Here is a 22375-nt window from a genome sequence, read left to right as displayed (position 1 = left end):
ATCGGACAAACTTTTTACACTGTGGGCCTTTTTCGTGATTTTGTGCATGATCAAATTTGGATCCGTCACAGCGCAATGATTTTAGATGTTTTGTATATATGTCGCATGGCGTGCTGATTTGTGTATGATAAAAGTCAGCAGGACGTGGCGACTGTTTGAACTATTTCCGTCAACAATCATTTAGAAATTTTACCAAAATTATGAAATTACCCCCAAAATGCAATCTGTCGCGTTGGATCTGTTTCGTCATTGCTGAAGTGTACGACGTGATTAACCGATTAAGGCTGATTGCTGCAGTTTTTTTTTTTTTTTAAACGCGCCCCCCCCTTCCATCTGCCTGTTTAGTCTGACATGTCCATGGTAGGATCGTTCAATGATTGACAGACAGACAGCTGCCAGTTTTTCCAAATATCCCTAAACAGGTGATCCCTGTTCTCCTGGAGCATAGACATGAAGCGACGCTCTACTAGTAATGTCTGATCGGCCGATCAGTATAGAATTTCAACCAAGAGTGAAGATTCAGATAGAATTTTCAGCTTGAATTAGAGAGAATCAGAATTATCTTATGTCTGTGGTCAGCTGAAGCCCGATGGAGGGGGTAGTCCTTTGCAAAAAAAAAAAAACCTAAGCGTCTTCACATGGGATAATTCCATTCATGATGGAGAAGGATCCAGCCGCTCTCTGGGTCATACATATTTTGGTCCTGCACCAGCATCCGGTATTGATTTCATGCTCTTAGAACACATCTCATTCTTCCCTGGTCATCTTCCTGTATCCTCAAGATTTATTGGCCTGTGGACAAAGAGAAGGCAGGAGGCACCATCTGCTGCAGCACATTAGCAGATTACAGCCACAAATTATCAATGGGACAGCCCCCATCGGCAGTATTTTGTCTCTATCCGCTTTCCTTTCTCCAGTAAGAGTACAGGGGAGGAGAGAGTTAAACACGTAAGCACTGCCAATGCCTAGTCTGCACTTAGCTGCAATATCAGGTCCTGCTTGATCTGGAGCTAGCTGCTGCCTCCTGCACAAGGATTATTAGGGTGCACTGCTTTCCAAAGCCCCTCATCTTCTTCTTCTTCTTCTTCTTCCTCCCCATTGCCGCTCGAAGCCTAGCAAGATGTTGGACCCATCTTCCAGCGAGGAGGAATCGGATGAGATAGTGGAAGAAGAAAGCAAGGAGGTGCTGGCACCCAGCACAGGGGCCCGGCTCTCTCCTAGCAGGACCAGCGAAAGCTCAGGGGGGCTACAGCCGAGCAGCAGGAGCAGCAGCGTCCGTCCATCCAGCCCTAGTCCATCAGTGGTCAGTGAGAAGGAGAAAGAGGAGCTGGAACGGCTGCAGAAGGAGGAAGAAGAGAGAAAACGGAAGCTGCAGCTCTATGTGTTTGTCATGAGGTGTATCGCCTACCCCTTCAATGCCAAGCAGCCCACCGACATGGCGAGGAGGCAGCAGAAGGTGAGAACAATAGGGGGAAAGGGAAAAGACCCCCTAAAGTCTGGGTGGGTGCGGGGTATCATTATTATATTGTATTGCTGTCTATGTCATCATCAGGTCACATCTGCTTCAAATACCTCTTGGGAAGAGGTGTCTGTCATGGTGATGCACAGCTGGGACTGATTGTGTGACAGCCTGGGAAGAGGTTCTGCAGCAGCCAGGAATGGTGGGGGAGATGCTAGCGCTGCTCCCATATGCCTTTGTAGGATTTTGTTCATACATTTGTGCCATGGGCGATATTACATGCATGACTGTACTTTGCCGGATGTAGAAGTGGATTGTGGCCCAAGTTGATTGGAAGGAACAGATGTCCAGAGATAGCCGGGGGTCTTACATAATGGTTGGACTAAGCTAGGAAGCCAGGGTCTCCAATGTTTAGGGTTGGTATGGGCAGGAAGCGAAGCCTTATGTATGAAGACCCAGGCACAAGCTGATTCCTATTGCTGCTGATAGTACATTGAGGCAGGGGGGATACATAGATTTTTGCATCTTCTTTAGTTGCACATTACAAGAGTAAATGAACTGGAGCTATGGAATCACATCATCTGCGCCCTCCCATAACCCAGCTCCTCCATAGGCGTCACCAGCACCTGATCCATGCAACAGTGCCACCTATGGACGAGCTACGTGTACAGAGAGGGAGGGATGACGCTGTGAGCCTGATACAGGAAGCGATCACTTGTTTATCTCATAGGCCAGGTTCATTCATAGAATTGTGTGGTCCTCATTACATCAGGATCCAACAGATGAGCGCCGACCCATTGTCTTCGGCTGTATCTACGGTTCATGGACCATCGTCAATGTGAAGTCCTATTTCATGGCCGGTAAAACGTTCAATAAAATACCCATAGTGCTCAGCACAGCCAATGACATAAGGTTGGAGGAAAATCAAGTCTAAAGGGGTAGTTGGCCGAGCCTCAAAAGGTGCTTGTGCCGTCATGAAAATTGGCCGGGCTCAGCGTATGACTTGACAATACATCAAAGATATTCCCTGGGTATGAAGCTGGCCCTATCCACAGGCGCTCTGCCTTTGATTTTATGGCATTAATGAAAATCCAGACAAACCCCTTGTAGATTGACAACTTTACGTCGTAGGAACCTGCAACTAAACAGCCCAGCAATCAAATTATTTTGGCAGGGTGTCCTTGTCATTCACGTCCAACTTTAATTGGCTTCATCTTGAACGTACTTCACAAAGCATCTAAGGAACATTCAATCCGGTTGTCATGTAGATTGCCATATTATAACCCTACATCATGTACAAAGGTGATATAGACTTGACCATGACATACTTATGGTATATGGGTGACTATATACAGCCAAAACCTTGGACAGATATTAGGTTCTAGGAAGAAGCATTGTAGTAACTAGTATGGACCCATAAGATTCATCTTCTTCTATGACTATTCGATTCGAATAGATATTAATTGCCAATATAGTGGTCTTCTACTATGGTGGGTCAACAGGATCTCTTTTATAGGAGAATGAAGGGAAGCAAGTATTAGATCAAAGACTAAGGTCCATAATTTTGAGCTGATTGGTGATACATGATGAATACCGATGACCATATACCCACTTACGGCATTGCCGGGGACTGTTACCTACACTCTAAGTCTTTCATCTGAAGGTTATGTAGGGGTAGAGCCGTAGTTGGTTTGGCTACATTAGTCATTGCACGTTAGCTATGTAGCTGCTAGTCAGCCTCAAATTTCTGTAGTAAATTGATATAGGCTTTAAGACGCCATGGGATCCACCAGTGGGGCTGTATAACTGATGGAGCACCGGGACTATTCATTAACGTGACACCATGGTTGAACCGCCTTGCAATGTATGATACAAATCAGACTGTCGTCGTCGTTCTCTAGGGATGCGCTCGTCGGAGCTGATATCACCGGCCACTATTTCTCCCAGTAATATATAGGCTTATAAGCAAGTCGTCTATCTGCAGTCGGATCTTTAGAGGAATCCTATTGAGTTCATCATTCTGGAAAGATAATTGTAACATTAGTCATATGCACAAAAGAGATGATGACGATCGAGGGACTTTATTTCATTTAAAGGACTAGTAAACAACATAAAACATAGGTTGTTTGTCATATAAAAGGGAGGCTAATACTATCTATACATCCTATATATACTCACAGGCATGACAATGGATTGTTTTACATAGGACTGCAGCTAAACCCTATTGCATAACCCTAAAAAAAAAATCAACTATCAGTTCGAAACGCCTTGTAGGAAAATGCATAAATTCAACACTATGGGAGATTTCTTAAAGGGGTTGACAACTGCTTTCGAAAATGTAGTTCCTAGGGCGAACCCCTTGATCACAGAGGACAGCTGGGGGTAAGCCATGTATTATGGGTGTCCTTTTAATACCAGGACGGTTCTAGTCTGCCAGAATGGGAGCCACGTATACAGAGAGAATCTTCAGTGTGGCACTAAGGGACCTGAGTGCTGGGCACCCTGTATGACATCCATATGTCCTAATAGGGCATATGAACATGGGTTGTAGACAATACTGGTCCACCAATCAATCAGGGCACCCTTCTGTGCCCAGCACCTTATATATCTATCCACAGCTGACAGTCGCGTCAGGCCTGACCGTGAATAAATGAGAAAAATGTGACACAGGGGCTTCAAAAAGTTGCCATTCGCCCCATGTAAGAGGCTAAGGCAAGGCGTCACATTCACCAAATTGCCAGGTATGGACAGAGGAGAAGACAGGAAAGAATCTGTATATAGTTGTATAAGGGTGTGACCAGGTGATCAAAGAAGTGCAAGGAAGAGCTGCTCTGAAGCACAAACTGCTGCTCAAAGAAGTAAAGTGGTGTACAGACTAAGGCCTTATTCAGACGTCAGTGAATCACGGACTAGTGCTGTCAGTGTTCTCTACGGACAGCACACGTACCCATTGATTTTAATGTGTGTATTCACGCATTTGTGATTTACCACAATCCAGGTGTCCGTGGTTGCTTCGCAGAAGCATGCCCTATTTTCGTCCATGTTTATGGATCCCCATTATAGTCTACAAGTCTATGAGAAACCACGCGCACAACATGGATGGCGTCCGCGTTTCATGGATCGTTCCTACCAAACGCTATTGAAATTTCACACGAAGGGAGGAAAAAAAAAAAAACAGGGACCAAACAGGGTTCCTTCGTGGACAACTTGATGGATGAACCACTGACCATCTTGTCACTGACGTCATCAGGACGTGTGAAGGAGGCCTACGAGAATTATTTTTTGGCGTGCTTAAAGGGAACCTGTCACCCAAAAATCGCCTATTAAGCTGTTTACAGTACCTTATAGTGCTGTATACTCGGTTCTTGATGCACTTTTTGTTCGTTTTCCCGCATGTCTGCTCATTCAGAAATCGTAGTTATATTCAGCTGCTGCCCCGTGCTGCAAGTCAGGCTTGAAGTCACGGGGGCAGCGGCCTCGGCGTCTTACATGGCCCTCTCCCCGCCCCCTGCCTCTGTTACTGACAGCCGAACTCCGAATCCGGGACCGCGCTCAACGGCCGCATGCGCAGTAAAGGGCGGCAGGAGCGCGGTCCCGGCTGCCGCGCGTACTACGCGCCGTCTTACTTTCGCCGCACTGCGCATGCGCCCGACATCCTGTATCAAACGCGCCCGCGCCCGGCATGCGGCCGTTGAGCGCGGTCCCGGATTCGGAGTTCGGCTATCAGTAACAGAGGCAGGGGGCGGGGAGAGGGCCATGTAAGACGCCGAGGCCGCTGCCCCCGTGACTTCAAGCCTGACTTGCAGCACGTGGCAGCAGCTGAATATAACTACGATTTCTGAATGAGCAGACATGCGGGAAAACGAACAAAAAGTGCATCAAGAACCGAGTATACAGCACTATAAGGTACTGTAAACAGCTTAATAGGCGATTTTTGGGTGACAGGTTCCCTTTAAACTTACAGAGATACAGAAGCAAAGAGTTAAATAGTAAATTCCTCTCTGTATAGGTGCAGGACGTCTGCTGATGTTTCAGCATGTAGCTAATATTTGCCGTGCGCGCGCATTATTTTATCGTAGCTTTATATATATATATATATATAGATACACTGTATTCTGCGGTGTGAGCGTACATCTCATCATCACATCCGATCATAAATCAGGAGTAGAGAAGGGGAGGATATGATGAAAAAAAAATAAGTCTAGAAAAGAACAGACATTTAAAGGGCCCCTCTGGGGGGACATAAATACAGCACAATTAGCAGAGCAGATGACACGCTCCCCTACACCCATTTTGTCCCCAAGAAAGGGCTCATTCACACGACCGTGGTTTGGTTCCGCATCCGAGCCGCATTTTTTGCGGCTCGGGTGCGGACCCATTCACTTCAATCCGTTGCTCCGTTCCGTGGCCCCACAAAAATGATAAAGCATGTCCTATTCTTGTCCGTTTTGCGGACAAATATAGGCATTTCTATAATGGCCCGTCGGTTCTGTTCTGCAAATTGCGGAAGGCACACGGGCGGCATCTGTGATTTGCGGATCCGCGATTTGTGGACCGCAAAACGCGGCACGGTCGTGTGATTGAGCCCTAATAAACACAGGAACAGCAATTACTGGAGGGGGCAGTGCTCAGTTACTGACACCAGTGATGAGAGAAAATTCGATTCAGCTGCTTTGCCAAATTTTACCCAAAAATTAGCTTTGTGACAAATTACTTCGTCACAAAGACGCTGTTTCTTTGTAAGTAATGGGTACAATGACAGGGAGCGTATCAGATAGCAATATTACAGTGTAAAATAAAAAATAAATATAAATAAATAAATAAAATCATACTTACCTTATCTATTTGATTGCAACGAGCCGGCCGCCGCTATCTTGACTTGAAGATCTAGCGCAAAATCTAGCGTAGCCTGTGATGGCATCATCACATCGGCCGGCGTGGTGACGTCATACATCACCGTGCACAGGATCAAGATGGCGGTGGCCGGCTCGTTGCAATCAAATCGATGAGGTAAGTATGACTTTTTATTTTATTTTTAATGCCATTAAGGGAAAATTGATTCGCTTCCGCGAAGCACGAGGACATTCAGCTTTGCGGCGAATTGAATTTTCCCTGGAATTCAGATCATAGTTTAACTCGTGGACTTTGATTCGCTAAACGCTGACACCTTAGCCATATAGGCAAACTACCAAGACCCCCAGTAGACCCTTCTGCATATTTTTATTGTCAGGTACCAGATATATTTTTGTAGGATATTTTTACCATTTATTATACTAAATAAACCAGACAGTTTCTAATAATCTATAATTTTTATTTTTATTTATTTTTTATTCTACCTTCTGTAGAATAACCTGAGATGTTAACAACATTTTTAGACAAGCTTTACAGTAGCCCCGTGGAACATAGGAACCTGTAGACTGGAGGTGGCTCATTGGGGCAGATTTATTATTGAAAATGCAGCAGTTTTTCTGGTGCATTTTGCATAAAAAAAAAAACTGGTGTGCATGCCTTGCACCATATTTAGCAACTGTTTTACACATTTTTAAAACTTTTTACATGTTGGCAGACAAGGGGGCGTGCTTTGTGAGAAAGGGGCATGGCTTCATGGGAAAGGGGACATCACCTAAATTCCTCCCCCTGCGCAAAAAAAATTAAAAATGCACCAAAATCTTGCCTAATTTTTGGAGTAAAACGATGCCAACTTGTAGGTTGTAAACTCAGACTAGGCAGTTTTTGGGCACACAAATTTTTTGGTGCATGGACAGAGTTCTAGCATAAATCTGGTGCAGGATTTACAATCCTCCAAATTTAAGGCCCATGTGCCAGAATAGTAAATGTATCTAATATTAAGACTGCGAATCATATTCTTCGGCTACTTTCACACTTGCGGCAGAGTGATCCGGCAATCTGCATGCAAACGGAAAGCATTTGTAGACGGATCTGGATGCGGATGCATTGCAAGAACGAATCCGTTTCTCCGTTTGTCATCCGGAGAAACGGATCCGTTATATATTTTTTTCACATTTTTACCGGTCTGCGCATGGTTCCAGCATTGCGGTACATTTCAATGTAAATTAATGCCGTATCTGGCATTCCGGCAACTGATCCGTAATTTTGGACAGAGATAATACCGCAGCATGCTGCGGTATTTCCTCCGTCCAAAACGCCATTCAGTGACTGAACTGAAGACATCCTGATGCATCCTGAACAGATTTCTCCCTATTCAGAATGCATGGGGATAAAACTGATCAGTTTTCCGGTATTGAGCCCCTAGGACGGAACTCAGCGCCGGAAAAGAAAAACGCTAGTGTGAAAGTACCCTTAGAGAGTGCAAAGTGCGACACTATTAGTACATCTGCCCCATTGACTTCTATGGGAGAGCTTCACGGGCATGCTCTGTGATCTGTACAGGATCATTGTGCAGGGAGGGGGAAGTGGTGAGTTGTGACCAACTGTGATCCTGTGCTATTATAAAGAGATGTTATCTTTTATTGTAATCCTGCCTGTAATGACAATGAGATGACCTCTAAGAAGTGACCTCTGCAGAACAGGAAGCACCGACAAAAAAACAAAGCAAGATATAAGGCTATTAGGATATGCCCCCAATGTCTGATAGGTGCGGGTCCCACCTCTGAGACCTGCACCTATACTTAGAATGGAGCCTGCAAATTGTCGGAGCGTGCAACGCGCATTCATTTCTGTGGGACTGCCAAAAATAGTCGTGCACTGCTTCGGCTATCTCCATAAGCCCCATAGAAGTCAATGGAGCGGTGGGTGTGCTTGCGCTGCACCATTTAGTTCAATGGGACTTGAAAGAGCGTGGCTAGGCTATTCTCAGCAGTCCAATAGAAATTAATGGAGGATCGCCGCACATGCGCAGTGAGTCCTCCGTCACTTTGCGGACTCCATTCTAAATATAGGTGCAGGTTCCAGAGGCGGGACTCGCATCTATCAGACATTGGGGTCATATATCCTATCGATATGACCCCAGTGTCTAATATGAGACAACACCTTTAAGTACAATTTAAAGATCTCAAAGTAAAACATTTCTAATCTAAATATTCTTTTTAAATACATCCATAGTCAAAAAATACATTAGAGGACAAAGGGGGTCATTTACTATGTTATACATTTTAGTTGCGCCGCTATCTGCGACTTTATCCCGCTCACGCCAGGTATAAAATTGTGGTCGTGAAGAAGGGGACGGGCCGGCATGTATGCCGGTTTTAGGAGTAGAACATTGTCTAAATGTAAGACTGCTCAGAAGACATCTTACATTTAGAACTGGTGCTGGATGCGCCAAAGTTATGGAGAGGCCAGCGTTTAGGGCGTCTAAAATATCGGTCTCAATAATTGTGCCCCAAAATCTTTTAAACGCCCACTGCACCCATCATCCGTGCAGCTGTAGATGCAGAGCACCTACATACTGTATATGGTGCCTGACCTTCCTTCTGAACATTTTCTGTCTCCATGGCTTCCTGTGTGATATTTTGTAAATATATACAAATGTGTGTGAATATATATATATATAGTATAAAATAACTATGTCAAAGCCTTGTGTAGAACCCACAGTATTCGATGTGTCAAACCCTCATATGGCATATAAACCTCCTTATATGAAGTGCTCACAATAATCAGAACATATGTCAATTTGCATATGGAGTATTAATTAGTCATGTGCATACAGAGCCAGCGTCCGCTATTACAGCGCAGATCTGCATATTACTCCCACTAGTAATGGATTTCTCATTAGGAGCTCACAGTTCATCCATATAATGGTGGACAAACCCCAATTTTTTTATATATTTTTTCAATCGATGGATAACCTTGTCTGGATCAGCGAGTTGTTTAGTCGTTAGTCCAAAGGCGTGCAGTATACCCTTCTTCAGTTTGATGTATTGGTCGTTTTTTAGTTTTGCAGAAATTACCAGATATTTAGGGGTTCCGTTGTTCCATGATCCGTGTCCGTTTTTGTTTCCGTGTGTCTTCCTTTATTTTTGGAGGATCTCCAGACATGAAGGAAAGTTAAAAAAAAATCTAAGTCAAGTTTGCCATGCAAATGATAGGAAAAAAACGGACGCGGACTGGAACCACGGATCACGGACGCGGATGACAAACGGTGCATTAGCCGAGTTTTCAACGGACCCATTGAAAGTCAATGGGTCCACAGAAAATCATGAAAAACGGAACAACGGACACGGAATGAAACAACGGTCGTGTGTATGAGGCCTAATTCTGTGATACGGTTCCGTTATATAACAGAGTTAAGCCTCATTCACACGTCAGTGTTTCACGGACGTGTTCTCCACGGACAGCACACGTCCCCATTCATTTTAATATGTGTATTCAGACATCAGTGTTTTAGCACGGTCCGTGCGGCCAATTTTTGAGCACGGATGCAAGCTCGATTTTGTCCGTGTTCTCGGATCCATTACGCCTATTAAAGTCTATGGGTCCGTGAAAACCATGTTGCATCCGTGTTTCACGGATTCTTAAAAAGAGATTCATTGAAAATTATTTTTCAGCTGTTCGGTGTCAGTAAAACACGGATGCAACATGGACAGCAAAAAACAGACACACGGACCCAACACAGATCCTTCACGAACAGCTTCACGGGTGCATCTCTGACCACCTGCTCACGGATTTGAGCACGGACGTGTGAATGAGGCTTTATAATGGAATATAACAGAATTTTAGGACGGAATGCAAAACAGAACCCTTTAAGAGGCATTCCGTTTTGCTCCGTCCTAATTTCCATGGGAACATATAAATGTTCCGTTTTTTTCCATTATTCATGACAACGGGGGCTATGGGACCCTTGGAGAGAAAGACCCCGGCCATGTTTAGTCTTATTCCCTTTGCTATTGGGTGGTGGAAAACCTGTGCAGCTCTCATCAATCCAGATGAATTAGGCTGCGGTCATGTCATAGATCCTTGGTATATTATTCGCCATACAATCTTCATGGAATGATCTGATCATATTGACTCATTGCGGACCGCATCTTGTACAAGAGGCCTAAGGGAAATTGTTCTATGGAATCCATACTCTGCTGTAGGTGAGGCACGTCCCAGTCACTCTCCCAGCACAGACTGCGGGTCCCCACTGGTCTGAGGGACCAATCCATCATCTGTTTCCACAGCTAATCCGCAGTCAGTAGCACAGGCCATGCAGAACGGATTGCTCCTTCAATCAGAAATAAGCCTTGTCTTATATTTTACACTAAAGAATACTAAAACCCATACGAGGACTGCCACGTACATGAATACGAGGACCGCCGTGTACATGATCATTGCTCCTTTTGTAGCTTAATATCACTTGTAATGTGTCTGCACCAAACATCTGTCTAAAAAGTGGCGCAAATTGGTGCAATCTTGGTGCAATTTGCTACATCTAGGGTTTCTACGCTTCTTCAAGATATGCTTGGCAAGGACGTGGGGCGGGTGCAGGTCTAGCCGGCCTGTCCAAGGTTTACGCCATCCTTAGGATTGGTAAATATCGGCCATTGTGAACAGAGATGTAACTTGAAGCTCTGGGATCTGTTGCAAGAGCTCTGACAGAGCCCCCATCCATTAACGGGGTTGTCCCATCTTCATTCATATCGCTAGGACACCTCTGGGACCCGCACCCATCTCTAGAACGGAGCCTGCAAAGTGAAGGAGAGCAGATTGCGCATGCACGGCATACTCTCCGTTCATTTCTATGGGAGTGTCAAAAATAGCCAATTTTTTGGAAAGCGCGGCCACCACTGCATTCACTTCTATAGGGCTGACGGAAAGTCAACAACCCCATAGAATTGAACGGCCTCACATGCGCGGTTCGCTCTCTTTCACTTTGCAGGCTCCTTTGGGTCCTGGAGGTGGGACCTGCACCTATCAGACATTGGTGGCCTTAGACTAGCGCATCCAAAGTCATAGGTGCACATCCATAAAGCCAACATGCAGAGAGCATAGTACATATGGCAGCACTCTGTTATACGTGCAAACACTAGAACTGGGGATCAGAGATTACTCTGAATTACAGAAGCACTCTACCTACTATACATGAAAAATGGAAGCTCTTTGCGCACATTTTTGATCAAACATGCGTCAGGCCCATCTACCTAGCGATATGCCAGCAATGCTTGAGATGACACAACCCCATTAAAGCTCATGCACCATCATAGTGGTAATTGATGTAATTCAGGACCTAATAAACATGCAAAAATCACAGCTTGTATCAAAAATTCATGTATATGGAACTCTACATTTACCATGATTTGTGTTGACGAATTAGGGGCATTTAAGCCCAGCCCTGGACCTCCTCAAAACTTACTCATAACACCCATTTCTGGGCTGGGTTTACATAAGCTTTGCCCATTTTGAGGCTGGAATAAGCCAAAGGAGCAACTGGGCATGTAATGTGTATGAAGATATCCCAAATTTATCCCATCGGCAGATGTTGGAGGAAAGAAGGATCGGAAGGATCTGTGCATGCATGTGTAGGATGTGGGAGGAGAACTCAATTGGCCAACAGCTTGTTTGGCCAAGTACATGACCACAAAAATAAGCCAAGCAGAACAGTAGACAAAATGCCCTAAGAAGAAGCCCCAACAACCCCAAATCAGCCACATGCCCTACATGAGATAAGAATACTATGGGCACTAAGCTAGTGAGGAGCATGGATGATGGGTCTACATCTTCCAGGGTTGAAGCAGAACCACAGTATAAGCACATGATGTGCTCAGATGAGTCTCCAGGGTGAGACCTGCCAGTTCTGTAGGACATCAGACACAGTTTGCTCGGTAAGAAATATTTTCGCTCTATGCACATGGCAAACAATGCCGTCCATAAGATAGTCGTAGGGACCATCCGCGGGGACATATACATAGCGGTCACTGGAACTGATCTTATGCTGCACGCCAGGAGGGACTGCAGCTATCATAGCCCTGAGGACTGCCCTTCCCCCACTGATACATGGGCAATAGCGTGCAGTACATGACTCTGTGCATAAAAAGAATTCCCATCATCTTGGTTTTTACTGCGAATTCTTAGAAATGCTGGGGCATTGCTGTTACTCTGTGGTATCTAATTCCCAAATGTAAAGCTAACGGGGGGAATGGTCACAGGAGGCTGCTGCTGTCTCCGCATCATGTCATGACCGCAAAGACACTGGAGATGCTGCTTGACGTGAGGCTGCATGTCCATCAGTGGAAGAGCCTCTGCAGAAGCTGCAATGGGCACAGCTTCAGCTGCTGCAGAACCTCCCCGACGGCCAAATTGTAAAGAAATAGCAATGTGATAGCTCACCTTGAGGTTCTATAACCACTGCCTGCAGACTTGCTCTTTCCTACAGCTCCTCAATACCCTCTGCTATTTATGGTATATGGTATAGCATCTATTTTATGCACTTATATAGCGCTACTATATTCCACAACGCTTTACAGACCTTAGCATCAAGCTGTCCCCAATGGGGCTCACAATCTAAGTTCTCTATCAGTGTGAGGAAACCGGAGCACCCGGAGGAAACCATGCAGACACGGGCAGAACATACGGACTCTATGCAGATGTTGTTCTTGGTCGGGTTCTAACCCAGGACCCCAGCGCTGCAAGACACCAGTGCTGACCCCTGAGGGGGGTTTACTCTATATACTGCCCAGTTATGAAAGTGAAAGGTGTATTATACCATGACTTCATCTGGACCCTGGTGCCAAAAATAATATAGAGATACCCTTCACACCACGTGCAACCCCAAATTGGATGGGGGAGGATTGCTGCTTCTATATGAGCCTTTCTAAGCCAGCCATTGAGCTAAACGGGTCATGCCATGATTCATGTAAAAAAATGAAAACCATATAGTACATGACAATACCTTTCTAACAAAGCTAGAACCAGCCCTGTACCTCACATGGGTCCAGAGATCTCCACATTCACTGCTCCAATTGCTCTGCTAGATGATATTCAACCTAGCAGCTCAAGGGACGTGTCCTTTCTGCTGCTCTTCTCTCCCTGTAACTGCCACAGCTTCTAACAGAACATATGGCCGGTGGCAGTTGAAGATTTAAACGGAGCGCGTGCGACCAGCTCGGGTAGATGGACAAAAAATAAGGAAAAGAACAAACAGCAGGTGGCGCTGTACAGATACATTTTTTTAATAGCTCGCTGGCTATGCTACATTTTATATTACATGCAATTACAAAAGTATTCAGATCCAGGCGCTGGTTTGAAAAATTTAGAATATGCTTTAGGGTACATGCACACAACCGTTGTGTGTTTTGAGGTCCACAAACTGCGGATCCGCAAAACACGGATGGCGTCTGTGTGCGTTCCGCAATCCTCAAAACAGACAAGAATAGGACATGCTATATATTTTTGGTGGGGCCACGGAACGGAGCAACGGATGCGGACAGCACACAGAGTGCTGTCCGCAGTCTTTGTGGCCCCATTGAAGTGAATGGGTCCGCATCTGAGCTGCAAAAACTGCGGCTCGGATGCGGACCAAAACAACGGTCGTGTGCATGAGGCCTCAGGCCTAGTTCACACGAACGTTTTTTTTTGCGAGTGTACGGGCTGTTTTTTTGTGTTCCGTATACAGTCCGTATACGGAACTATTCATTTCAATGGTTCCGCAAAAAAAACGGAATGCATTCAGTTTCCGTATTTCCGTTTTTCCGTTCCGTTGAAAGATAGAACATGTCCTATATTTGGCCGCAAATAACGTTCCGTGGCTCCATTCAAGTCAACGGGTCCGCAAAAAAAAGGAACACATACGGAAGTCTTCCGTACCCGTTCCGTTTTTTTATGAACCATCTATTGAAAATGTTATGCCCAGCCCATTTTTTTCTATGTAATTACTGTATACTGTACATGGCATACGGAAAAAACTGAACGGAAAAACGGAAAGGAAATGGAAACACAACGGAACTCAAAAACGGAACAACGGATCCTTGAAAAACGGACCGCAAAAAAATATAAAAGCCATACGTTCGTGTGAACTATGCCTTAAGAGAACAGTTAGCTGATTGCTCAATTCCAATCCCTCATACAAATGCAGCATCGGACTGGCCCACCAGAGCCCCAGGTGATGCTCTGGTGGCCCCAGGCTGTTATACCATAGTGAGCCCTAATGGTCCAGGAGGAAAATAAAACATTTGGAGCCAATAACTTTCTGTTGGGGTTTATTTGAATCAAAATCTATTAGACTCAGGGGCATAGCTATAGGGGGTGCAGAGGTTGCATTTGCTGAAGGGGCCCAAAGACCCTTGTGCCACATAAGAAGACACTGATATTGTAGAAAGTGCATGTTACACCTCTGGCTGCAGGGAAGGGTTAAGGTCAAGAATTTTGCATGGGGGGTGCTGTTTCAATTTTTGCCCCTGGCCACAAAGCACTGAGGGAAGGGGGGCCCAAGCTGAACTAGGGCCCATGAGCCTTTAGCTACACCTCTGATTAGACTTTACGCTGGGTTCACACCTGAGCGTTTTACAGCGCGTTCCTACGCGCTTTAAAACGCTCAACAAGGAGAAACCAATGCTTCCCTATCTGCATGGTTCTCACCTGGGCGTTTTACAGCGCGTACGATCGCGCTGTAAAACGCCCGACGCCCCAAGAAGTACATGAGCTTCTTTGGGGCGTCTTGTCGCGCGTTCGCGTACATAGACTTTCGGGAACGCGCGACAATGTGTGTTCGCTTGTCTCTGTATGCGCGATTGCAAACGCCGGTACAATCGCGCATACAGAGCGCTCCTTTCAGAACGCTCAGGTCTGAACCCAGCGTTATTGAAGACATCGATGTTAGGCCCCAAGAATAATTTTCTCTATTGGGCCCAAGACACCTGAGTCCTACCTTGTACACATGCATGATTTTCTTGGCTGAGCATGCATGTGTTCTCAATAGGACAATGGACAGAAGCAAATGAGTCTGTCAATGGCTTATCTCCCAGAGAACAAAAGGATCATATTGAAATCCAACATTCCAGCTTCCTATCTCCCCCAAAACTGTCATTGGAGGAAAGTCAGGAAGCCTCCATGTATATTATATCATCAGCCAGTCCTGGCAGGTTCGTCCCATAAACGTGTAATGTGCATGGCCGGCTTTAGGGGACAGAAGTGATTCTGTATAGATTCTGTAAATGCTGCAAAATGAAAGCATTATGGGATATTAGTATTACATGACATTGTATCTCCACATTGTTACTTGTACTTGCTGGTTTCCTATGTGATGGTGGGGGTGTAGAGGAAAGCTCTAATCGGTGGATATACTCTTCTCCCCTACCACATCAGCAGCAGTATAGCTAGGATGTGTCTATATAGCGTAGACCAGGGATGGGCAAAATGCGGCTCTCCAACTGTTGTAAAACTACAACTCCCAGTATGCCCAGTCTGCCTACAGCTATCAGCTTACAGCAGGGCATGATGGGATTTGTAGTTTTACAACAGCTGGAGAGCCGCAGTTTGCCCATCACTGGCGTAGACCACCACTGACTACACTGCTTACACGAGAACCACTAATATATTTAATTGCTCCCTTGCGAGAAGAGGATAAGGAAAAATATCCAACTATGAAGGACTAAAGGGATTATTAAAATGGAAACCTCCATGCCTTAACCTCAAAACCCTCCTATTGCTATAGCAATTCACCCGCTATATATAGTGCACTGGAGAAATATTCATATGAGATTATATATTATACAAGCTCTTCCCATGTATCTAGATGGATACATGCTGTATACAGCTCCTGTAGCGCTAGTGCTGCACCTGGATCCCACCCCCTCCCCCTCCCTGCAGCAGCATCCCGGCAGTCAGGTGAGGCATCTGTGCACAGACTGGCAGCTGTCCTCGCCCTGACATCAGGGAAAGATTGTATTGTTCTTACATCACTGTATGGATAAGGCAAGACAAACAGTGATCCCTGGAGAAAACACACAAACCTGGCCAGGGAAAATCTGCCCTAAACCATTGTATAGCGGTGCAGACATACAGGCAGTGTCACATTTGTGTGATTTGCTATTTATTTATTTTATTTATTTATTTATTTTTTATAAGTTTGTTTGTGTTTTGTCCAGTTTTTGCAACAAGTGTTGAGTGAAGTTTTGAAAAATTAGATTCAGCTGCTTCGCCAAATTTCACAAAGAAATTCGCTTTGTGATGAATTTCATATTTTTGTAAGTAGCGGGCGCAATGATGGGGAACGGCTCCTGTCATTGCTGGTATCTGAGAATAATAGTGAGGGCTTTCAGGGGTTAATTAGTTAAAAAATAAAAACTCACCTTTTCCATTTGAGCGGCCATGTTGATCGAAGAGGACTCACGTGGTGCTTGATGACATCATCATGCCAGCTGATGTGGTGACATCATACATCACCGTGCATGAGATTTCACGCGGGATCTTCAATCAAGATGGCCTGCGGCGGCCTCTTTGTGCTCAGATGGACGACGTGAGTATGTTTTTTTATTTTTTTTTACTGCCATTTCAGGGAAAATTAATTCGCTATCACTAAACACTTGTAAATTAAAATCGAATTTTCGGATCGAAGTCCACTTTGGATACTTCGATTCGCAACCAGTGTCATAGCCATAGAGGTATAAACTGGAAAAAAAGGCTACAGGACCTTGGGCTAAGGGGCTAATGTCTGCAGAGCCACTTAAGAAATTAGTGTTTTAGTAAGGCCTCTTGCATACGACCGTATGGCTTTTTCAGTATTTTGCCGTCCGCAAACAACAATCCGCAAAAAAATACAGATGACGTCTGTGTGAATTCCGTTTTTTGCGGAACGGAACAGCTGGCCCCTGATAGAACAGTACTATCCTTGTCCATTATGCGGACAATATTAGGACATGTTCTATCTTTGAACGGAAATACGGAAACGGAAGGCATACGAAGAAACTTCCGTTTTTTTTGTGGATCCATTGAAATGAATGGTTCTGTATACGGTCTGTATATGGAACGCAAAAAACGGAACATAAACGGAAAAAAAAGAGGCCTAAGGGCTCATGCACACGACTGTGCCGTTTTATGAGTTAGAAGAAAACTGAAATCTACGTCTGCTGGGGGCTGGTGTAGATTTCAGTTTAGATGCATGGACGGCCGTAGCCGTAGAGGTAGGAGCCTCATAGTTTTTAGGTTTTTATTTTATTTTTATTAAATAAAAAATAAAATATTTTTTTATTCTACATTAGAAGATAGTGGTCAGTAATTTAATGTACAATGTCTCGAGGCAAAATTTGTTTAAAGGGCTGAAAACAGTTGATCGGTGACAAGCGTTGGACCACTACCAATCTGTCCTGAGGAAAGGTCAACGGTATCTACAGGCAGGAAAAACCCTTTAACAAAATGTTTTTCTTTCTATATTCCATCTGTTCATGAGAAGATAGATACATTAGATGGATAGATAGATAGATAGATATAAAAGGATAAAAACTATATGAAATAATTTAATGGAAGGTTAGTGACCATTTAAAACCATTTCAAACTTCATGTCTTGCTGATGGAAGTTGACGGAACTGAGAGGTGATGGCCTCTTGGTGCTGGAGAACCTTGAGTATTTGCCCCTTTGGTCTATCAAAATCTGAATAGCCTTGGGTTGGTGTGCTGCTTATGACCGGACACCTTGCTTCAGGTTTCTCTGGATGTAATTACTCGATAGGGAGGCATGGAGAGATTTTGTCTCTTCAACTGTTTTCCTGGATTCCAACAGTGATGGCCTACCCTCAGGAAAGGACCTTAATACATATCTGATCAGTGGCGGGTCCGACTCCCGGCATCACCACTGATCAACCATTTGAATAGGCTGCGGCACTCTGGTTGAACCCTGCAGCATCCTCACAACAGAGCAAGCACAGTGCCGTACTTTGTATAGTGGCTGTGCTTGGTATTGCAACCCCCTGGCCCATTCATTTGAATAGGTCTGAACTTCATATAGGCCACGTCACTGGTGACATCACTAGGATAGAAAGAGGTCACACCATTTCACCAAAATATTGTGACCTCTTCAAGCAGCTTATATGGGGAGACTGGGACCTACACCGATCAGATAGGTCATCAATATTTTATTACCAAAAAACCCCATTAAAAGACCCAATCTAAACTATGATAGTGATGATAGAACGTGTATGACTTTGGTGAGGAAAGGCTTTTACTAATTAACCAGTAGCCTTGTATCTTTGTATCTCACAAAAAACTAACCGATGTCATCCGGTTACAAGGATAAATCATCTGCAAGGAGAAAATGTGTTCTGTGAACCTTTCTGAACTGACAACAATGTGCGGTCTACGTGGCGATGAATAGACATTGGGTGCTGTAACCTTGCTTCCCCGGGGAGTGTTTGTTGGCTGGAAAACCCTTCAGGGAATCCACGCTTTGTATGTGAATGAAGTATAAGGTTGTATAAGAAAAGAATAAAGAGCTGACGCGGCGGAAGTTTTATTCTGTGCACGAGCAATGGTACACCGCTCATCATGGTGCGAATCTAAAGAATAAAACGCAGATGTGTGAGGGATATGGGGCAACCTACAAGAATGAACTGTGATGAGGACTAGGACATTGACGGACTGTATGTCCCCCATGGACAGAAGGAACAGGCTCTGCAACATTAGCAAAGGAAACCAGACCAGGAGAAGTTTCACCATCCTTCTCCACTACACGAGTAGTCACATGTATGAACAGTCATGGAGGACACTTCACCACAAATGGGTGGCATGCAGTGGTATAAGCTAACATATGGAGAACCCCATTGTAAATCCTGCTCTACAGCCAAGTCTTCTGGAAACATGCCCCTGGACAAGACGTTCAGAGTGGCCAAGAAGCCTTTGGCAATAGATCGTCATACAGAGAAACTGGCTATTGTACATTGGGTTGGGCCTCATGAATAAGACTCCATATGCCAATTCTGGTGCTCTCCACAAGGAAAACAATAACTTCCAAGGCCTACAACATATGACTAGCTATAGTCAAAAGACATTAAAGGGGTTGTCTCATCTCACAAAATGATGACATATAGCGAGGATATGGCATCAATGTCATATAGGTGCGGGGACCAGCTCCTATCTTCAGAATGGGGCCCCTAAAGTGTACGTAGAACAGCCGCGCATGTGAGGCCACCATCTGTTCACTGTTAGGGAGCTCTGGAAATATTAGAGCACATAGGGGTGAACAGGAGAGGTGGTCGCGCTCTTCATTTACCGCTATAGGGTTTTGCACTTGGCTATTTTCGGAACTTCCATAACAATGAATGGAGAGCACTCCACACATGTGGTGTGCGCTCTTCTACACTTTGGGTTTAATTTTGGTTTCAGAGGTGGGACCTTCACCTGATGGCCTATCTTAGCGATATGACAACAGTGTCCCAGATGGACCAAACCCTTTAAGGGAAGCACAAATGATCTAAGTGCATGGTCCTTCCGCTCTCCATCCATTGTCCAGGACGTTGGTCAATCTCTCCAAGATTTGTAGACTTCTAGTCATCAGTCAGTGAAACAATCAGCAATTGTTTGCAACTCGCAGCAAAGTAAATCACTGCAGAGATTTATTGAGGAAAGCCGCTGAAAAATAATTGCCTGCTCCATCATATGGAAAGCTTTACTACGAGAGGAAAACCATAAACCACAGTATTTTATTGAAATTGTCAGGTCAGAAACAGAAAAACAAAATCCATGATGGGGTCGTTGTTTACCTGTAGATAGGATTATTGCCGGAATTTAAAGGGATTTGTTGTAAATTGCTGCCATGAGTACACATCATGTAGGACTATAATGGTCTCACTGTGCCAGTATATAGACTAATAAGGGACTGTCGGAACGTCTTCACGTTCTAAGACGCCAGCGTCAACCGGTAAACAAACTGACCTGTCTTATCTCTCCATTATAAACCTAAATATTAAGGCAGCTGATCCAAGGTAATGGAACTAAAATCCAACAGATGTGCTGAACAGTAGGAGTCACTGTTAAAGCCTCATGCAGACGACGTGTCTGTTTTGCAGTCTGCAAATTGCAGATCTTCAAAACACGGATACTGGCTGCGTGCGTTCCACATTTTTCAGAATGGAACGTCCAGAATGGAACTCATTAGAGCAGTCCTTTCCTTGCCCAGTGACATGGACAAGAATAGGACATGTTCTATTATTTTAGCAGGAGCCACAGAATGGACGCGCCTCCCCGTTGAAGTGAATGGGTCCACATTGACCGACAAAAAGTGCAGCCACGGTCGTGTGCATGAGGCCTAAAGATCAGCAACCTTCAGGAACATTCGGGCAGAGGCGTAATTTGTATTTACTGTTCTCCAGTGCAAAATCTGTTACAGCCCTCCCCACCTGCAAGGTGTCCTCCATAAAACTGGTGCCTACCTTTTGGCCACCCTCAACAGGTCCCAGGTATGACGGCTACACCTGCCACCCTCAACAGGTTCCAGGTATGACGGCTACCCCTGCCACCCTCAACAGATCTCAGGTATGACGGCTACACCTGCCACCCTCAACAGGTTCCAGGTATGACGGCTACCCCTGCCACCCTCAACAGATCCCAGGTATGACGGCTACCCCTGCCACCCTCAACAGATCCCAGGTATGATGGCTACACCTGCCACCCTCAACAGGTCCCAGGTATGACGGCTACCCCTGCCACCCTCAACATATCCCAGGTATGACGGCTACCCCTGCCACCCTCAACAGATCCCAGGTATGACGGCTACCCGTGCCACACTCAACAGGTCCCAGGTATGATGGCTACCCCTGCCACCCTCAACAGGTCCCAGGTATGACGGCTACCCTGCTACCCTCAACAGGTCCCAGGTATGACGGCTACCCCTGGCACCCTCAACAGGTCCCAGGTATGACGGCTACCCCTGGCACCCTCAACAGGTCCCAGGTATGACGGTTCCCCCTGCACCCCCTGTAGCTACTGCCCCGCATACAATTGCAGCAGACCTCCGTTTAATTTTACTCATAATATTTCTGTGCCTCTTCTCCAGGGTTTTACGTAGGACTCGGTGCCATGTGTACGGTATGGCAAAACACAGGAAGCGGTAGGTGGCATTCACACAGCATTTTAAAAGGTCTTTTGAAGGCATCTTCCACCCTCAGGGTCACATGATAAATAATGTATGTCGTGTAGCACATGCTTTTTTTTTACTGGATATCTCTGTATGGAATAGCACAGCAGAAAAAAGATACACATATGATGTACGCCTTTAGGGCTCAGCTACTTACAGGAACAAACTAAGGGCTAATAATACACATGGTCTTATTATGTAATAGATTTCAACAGAGTAGAGATGAGCGAATTTCCTAAAATTCGTTCTGGGCCCGATTCCTCCAAAAAATTCAAATCAGGTACAAATCGATTTTACCTGAATAAAATGTGTTTTAATTACCTGGAAATAAATATTTATCTATTTCTCTCTCTGGAAAAATTCTCCCGAAACAAATCAAAAAAAATGGTGAATCGTAATATTTTTTTTATTCTGATGAATTGATTCACTCATCTCTAGTACTGGGCTGTCACAGAGGTGCAGTAGCTCCATGCGCCTTAAAATCTGATATGGCATCTTCAGTTCTACTGTGTATGTATGAAGGTACTCTCAGTCTCAGAGGCTTTACTGTTTTTTTAGATAATAGACAGAGATAGATAGATAGATAGATAGATAGATAGATGATAGATAGATAGATAGATAGATAGATGATAGATAGATAGATAGATAGATAGATAGATAGATAGATAGATAGATAGTGTGGGGTTTCATTCTGGTAGACAGGATTAGCGGACGCAGTTTAGAGGCAACAACAAGTTCTTTGGATCAAACAGTTCAGTGTTTTATTCACACTTTAGGCAAGTGACAAAACAAGCAGTGATAATCAAACAAAAAAATCACCTTGCGGTGTTGGTGGTAATTCACATCCATGCGGCAATTCGGCCTCAAAAAGTCCTTGCTCATAGCAGCACCTAACC

The 22375-nt window shown here is 44.8% G+C and overlaps 1 protein-coding gene across 8 annotated transcripts in view; it reads left to right on the top strand.

Annotated features, from left to right (window-relative positions):
• Window positions 1–1094: 1094 nt before the first annotated feature.
• CADPS (calcium dependent secretion activator) overlaps window positions 1095–22375 on the top strand; it is a 448325-nt gene continuing 427044 nt past the window's right edge. For 7 of the 8 annotated variants that reach the window (XM_044300700.1, XM_044300697.1, XM_044300699.1 and 4 more), the window contains exon 1: window positions 1121–1456. In XM_044300700.1, coding sequence (XP_044156635.1) covers window positions 1121–1456 — 336 coding nt within the window. Of the gene's footprint in view, window positions 1457–22375 lie in introns of all 8 variants that reach the window. The other variant, XM_044300692.1, reaches the window with a different exon arrangement.

This window comes from Bufo gargarizans, chromosome 7 (assembly GCF_014858855.1).
Source record: "Bufo gargarizans isolate SCDJY-AF-19 chromosome 7, ASM1485885v1, whole genome shotgun sequence".
Lineage (NCBI taxonomy): Eukaryota > Metazoa > Chordata > Amphibia > Anura > Bufonidae > Bufo > Bufo gargarizans.
This window is presented reverse-complemented; position numbering and strand designations above follow the sequence as displayed.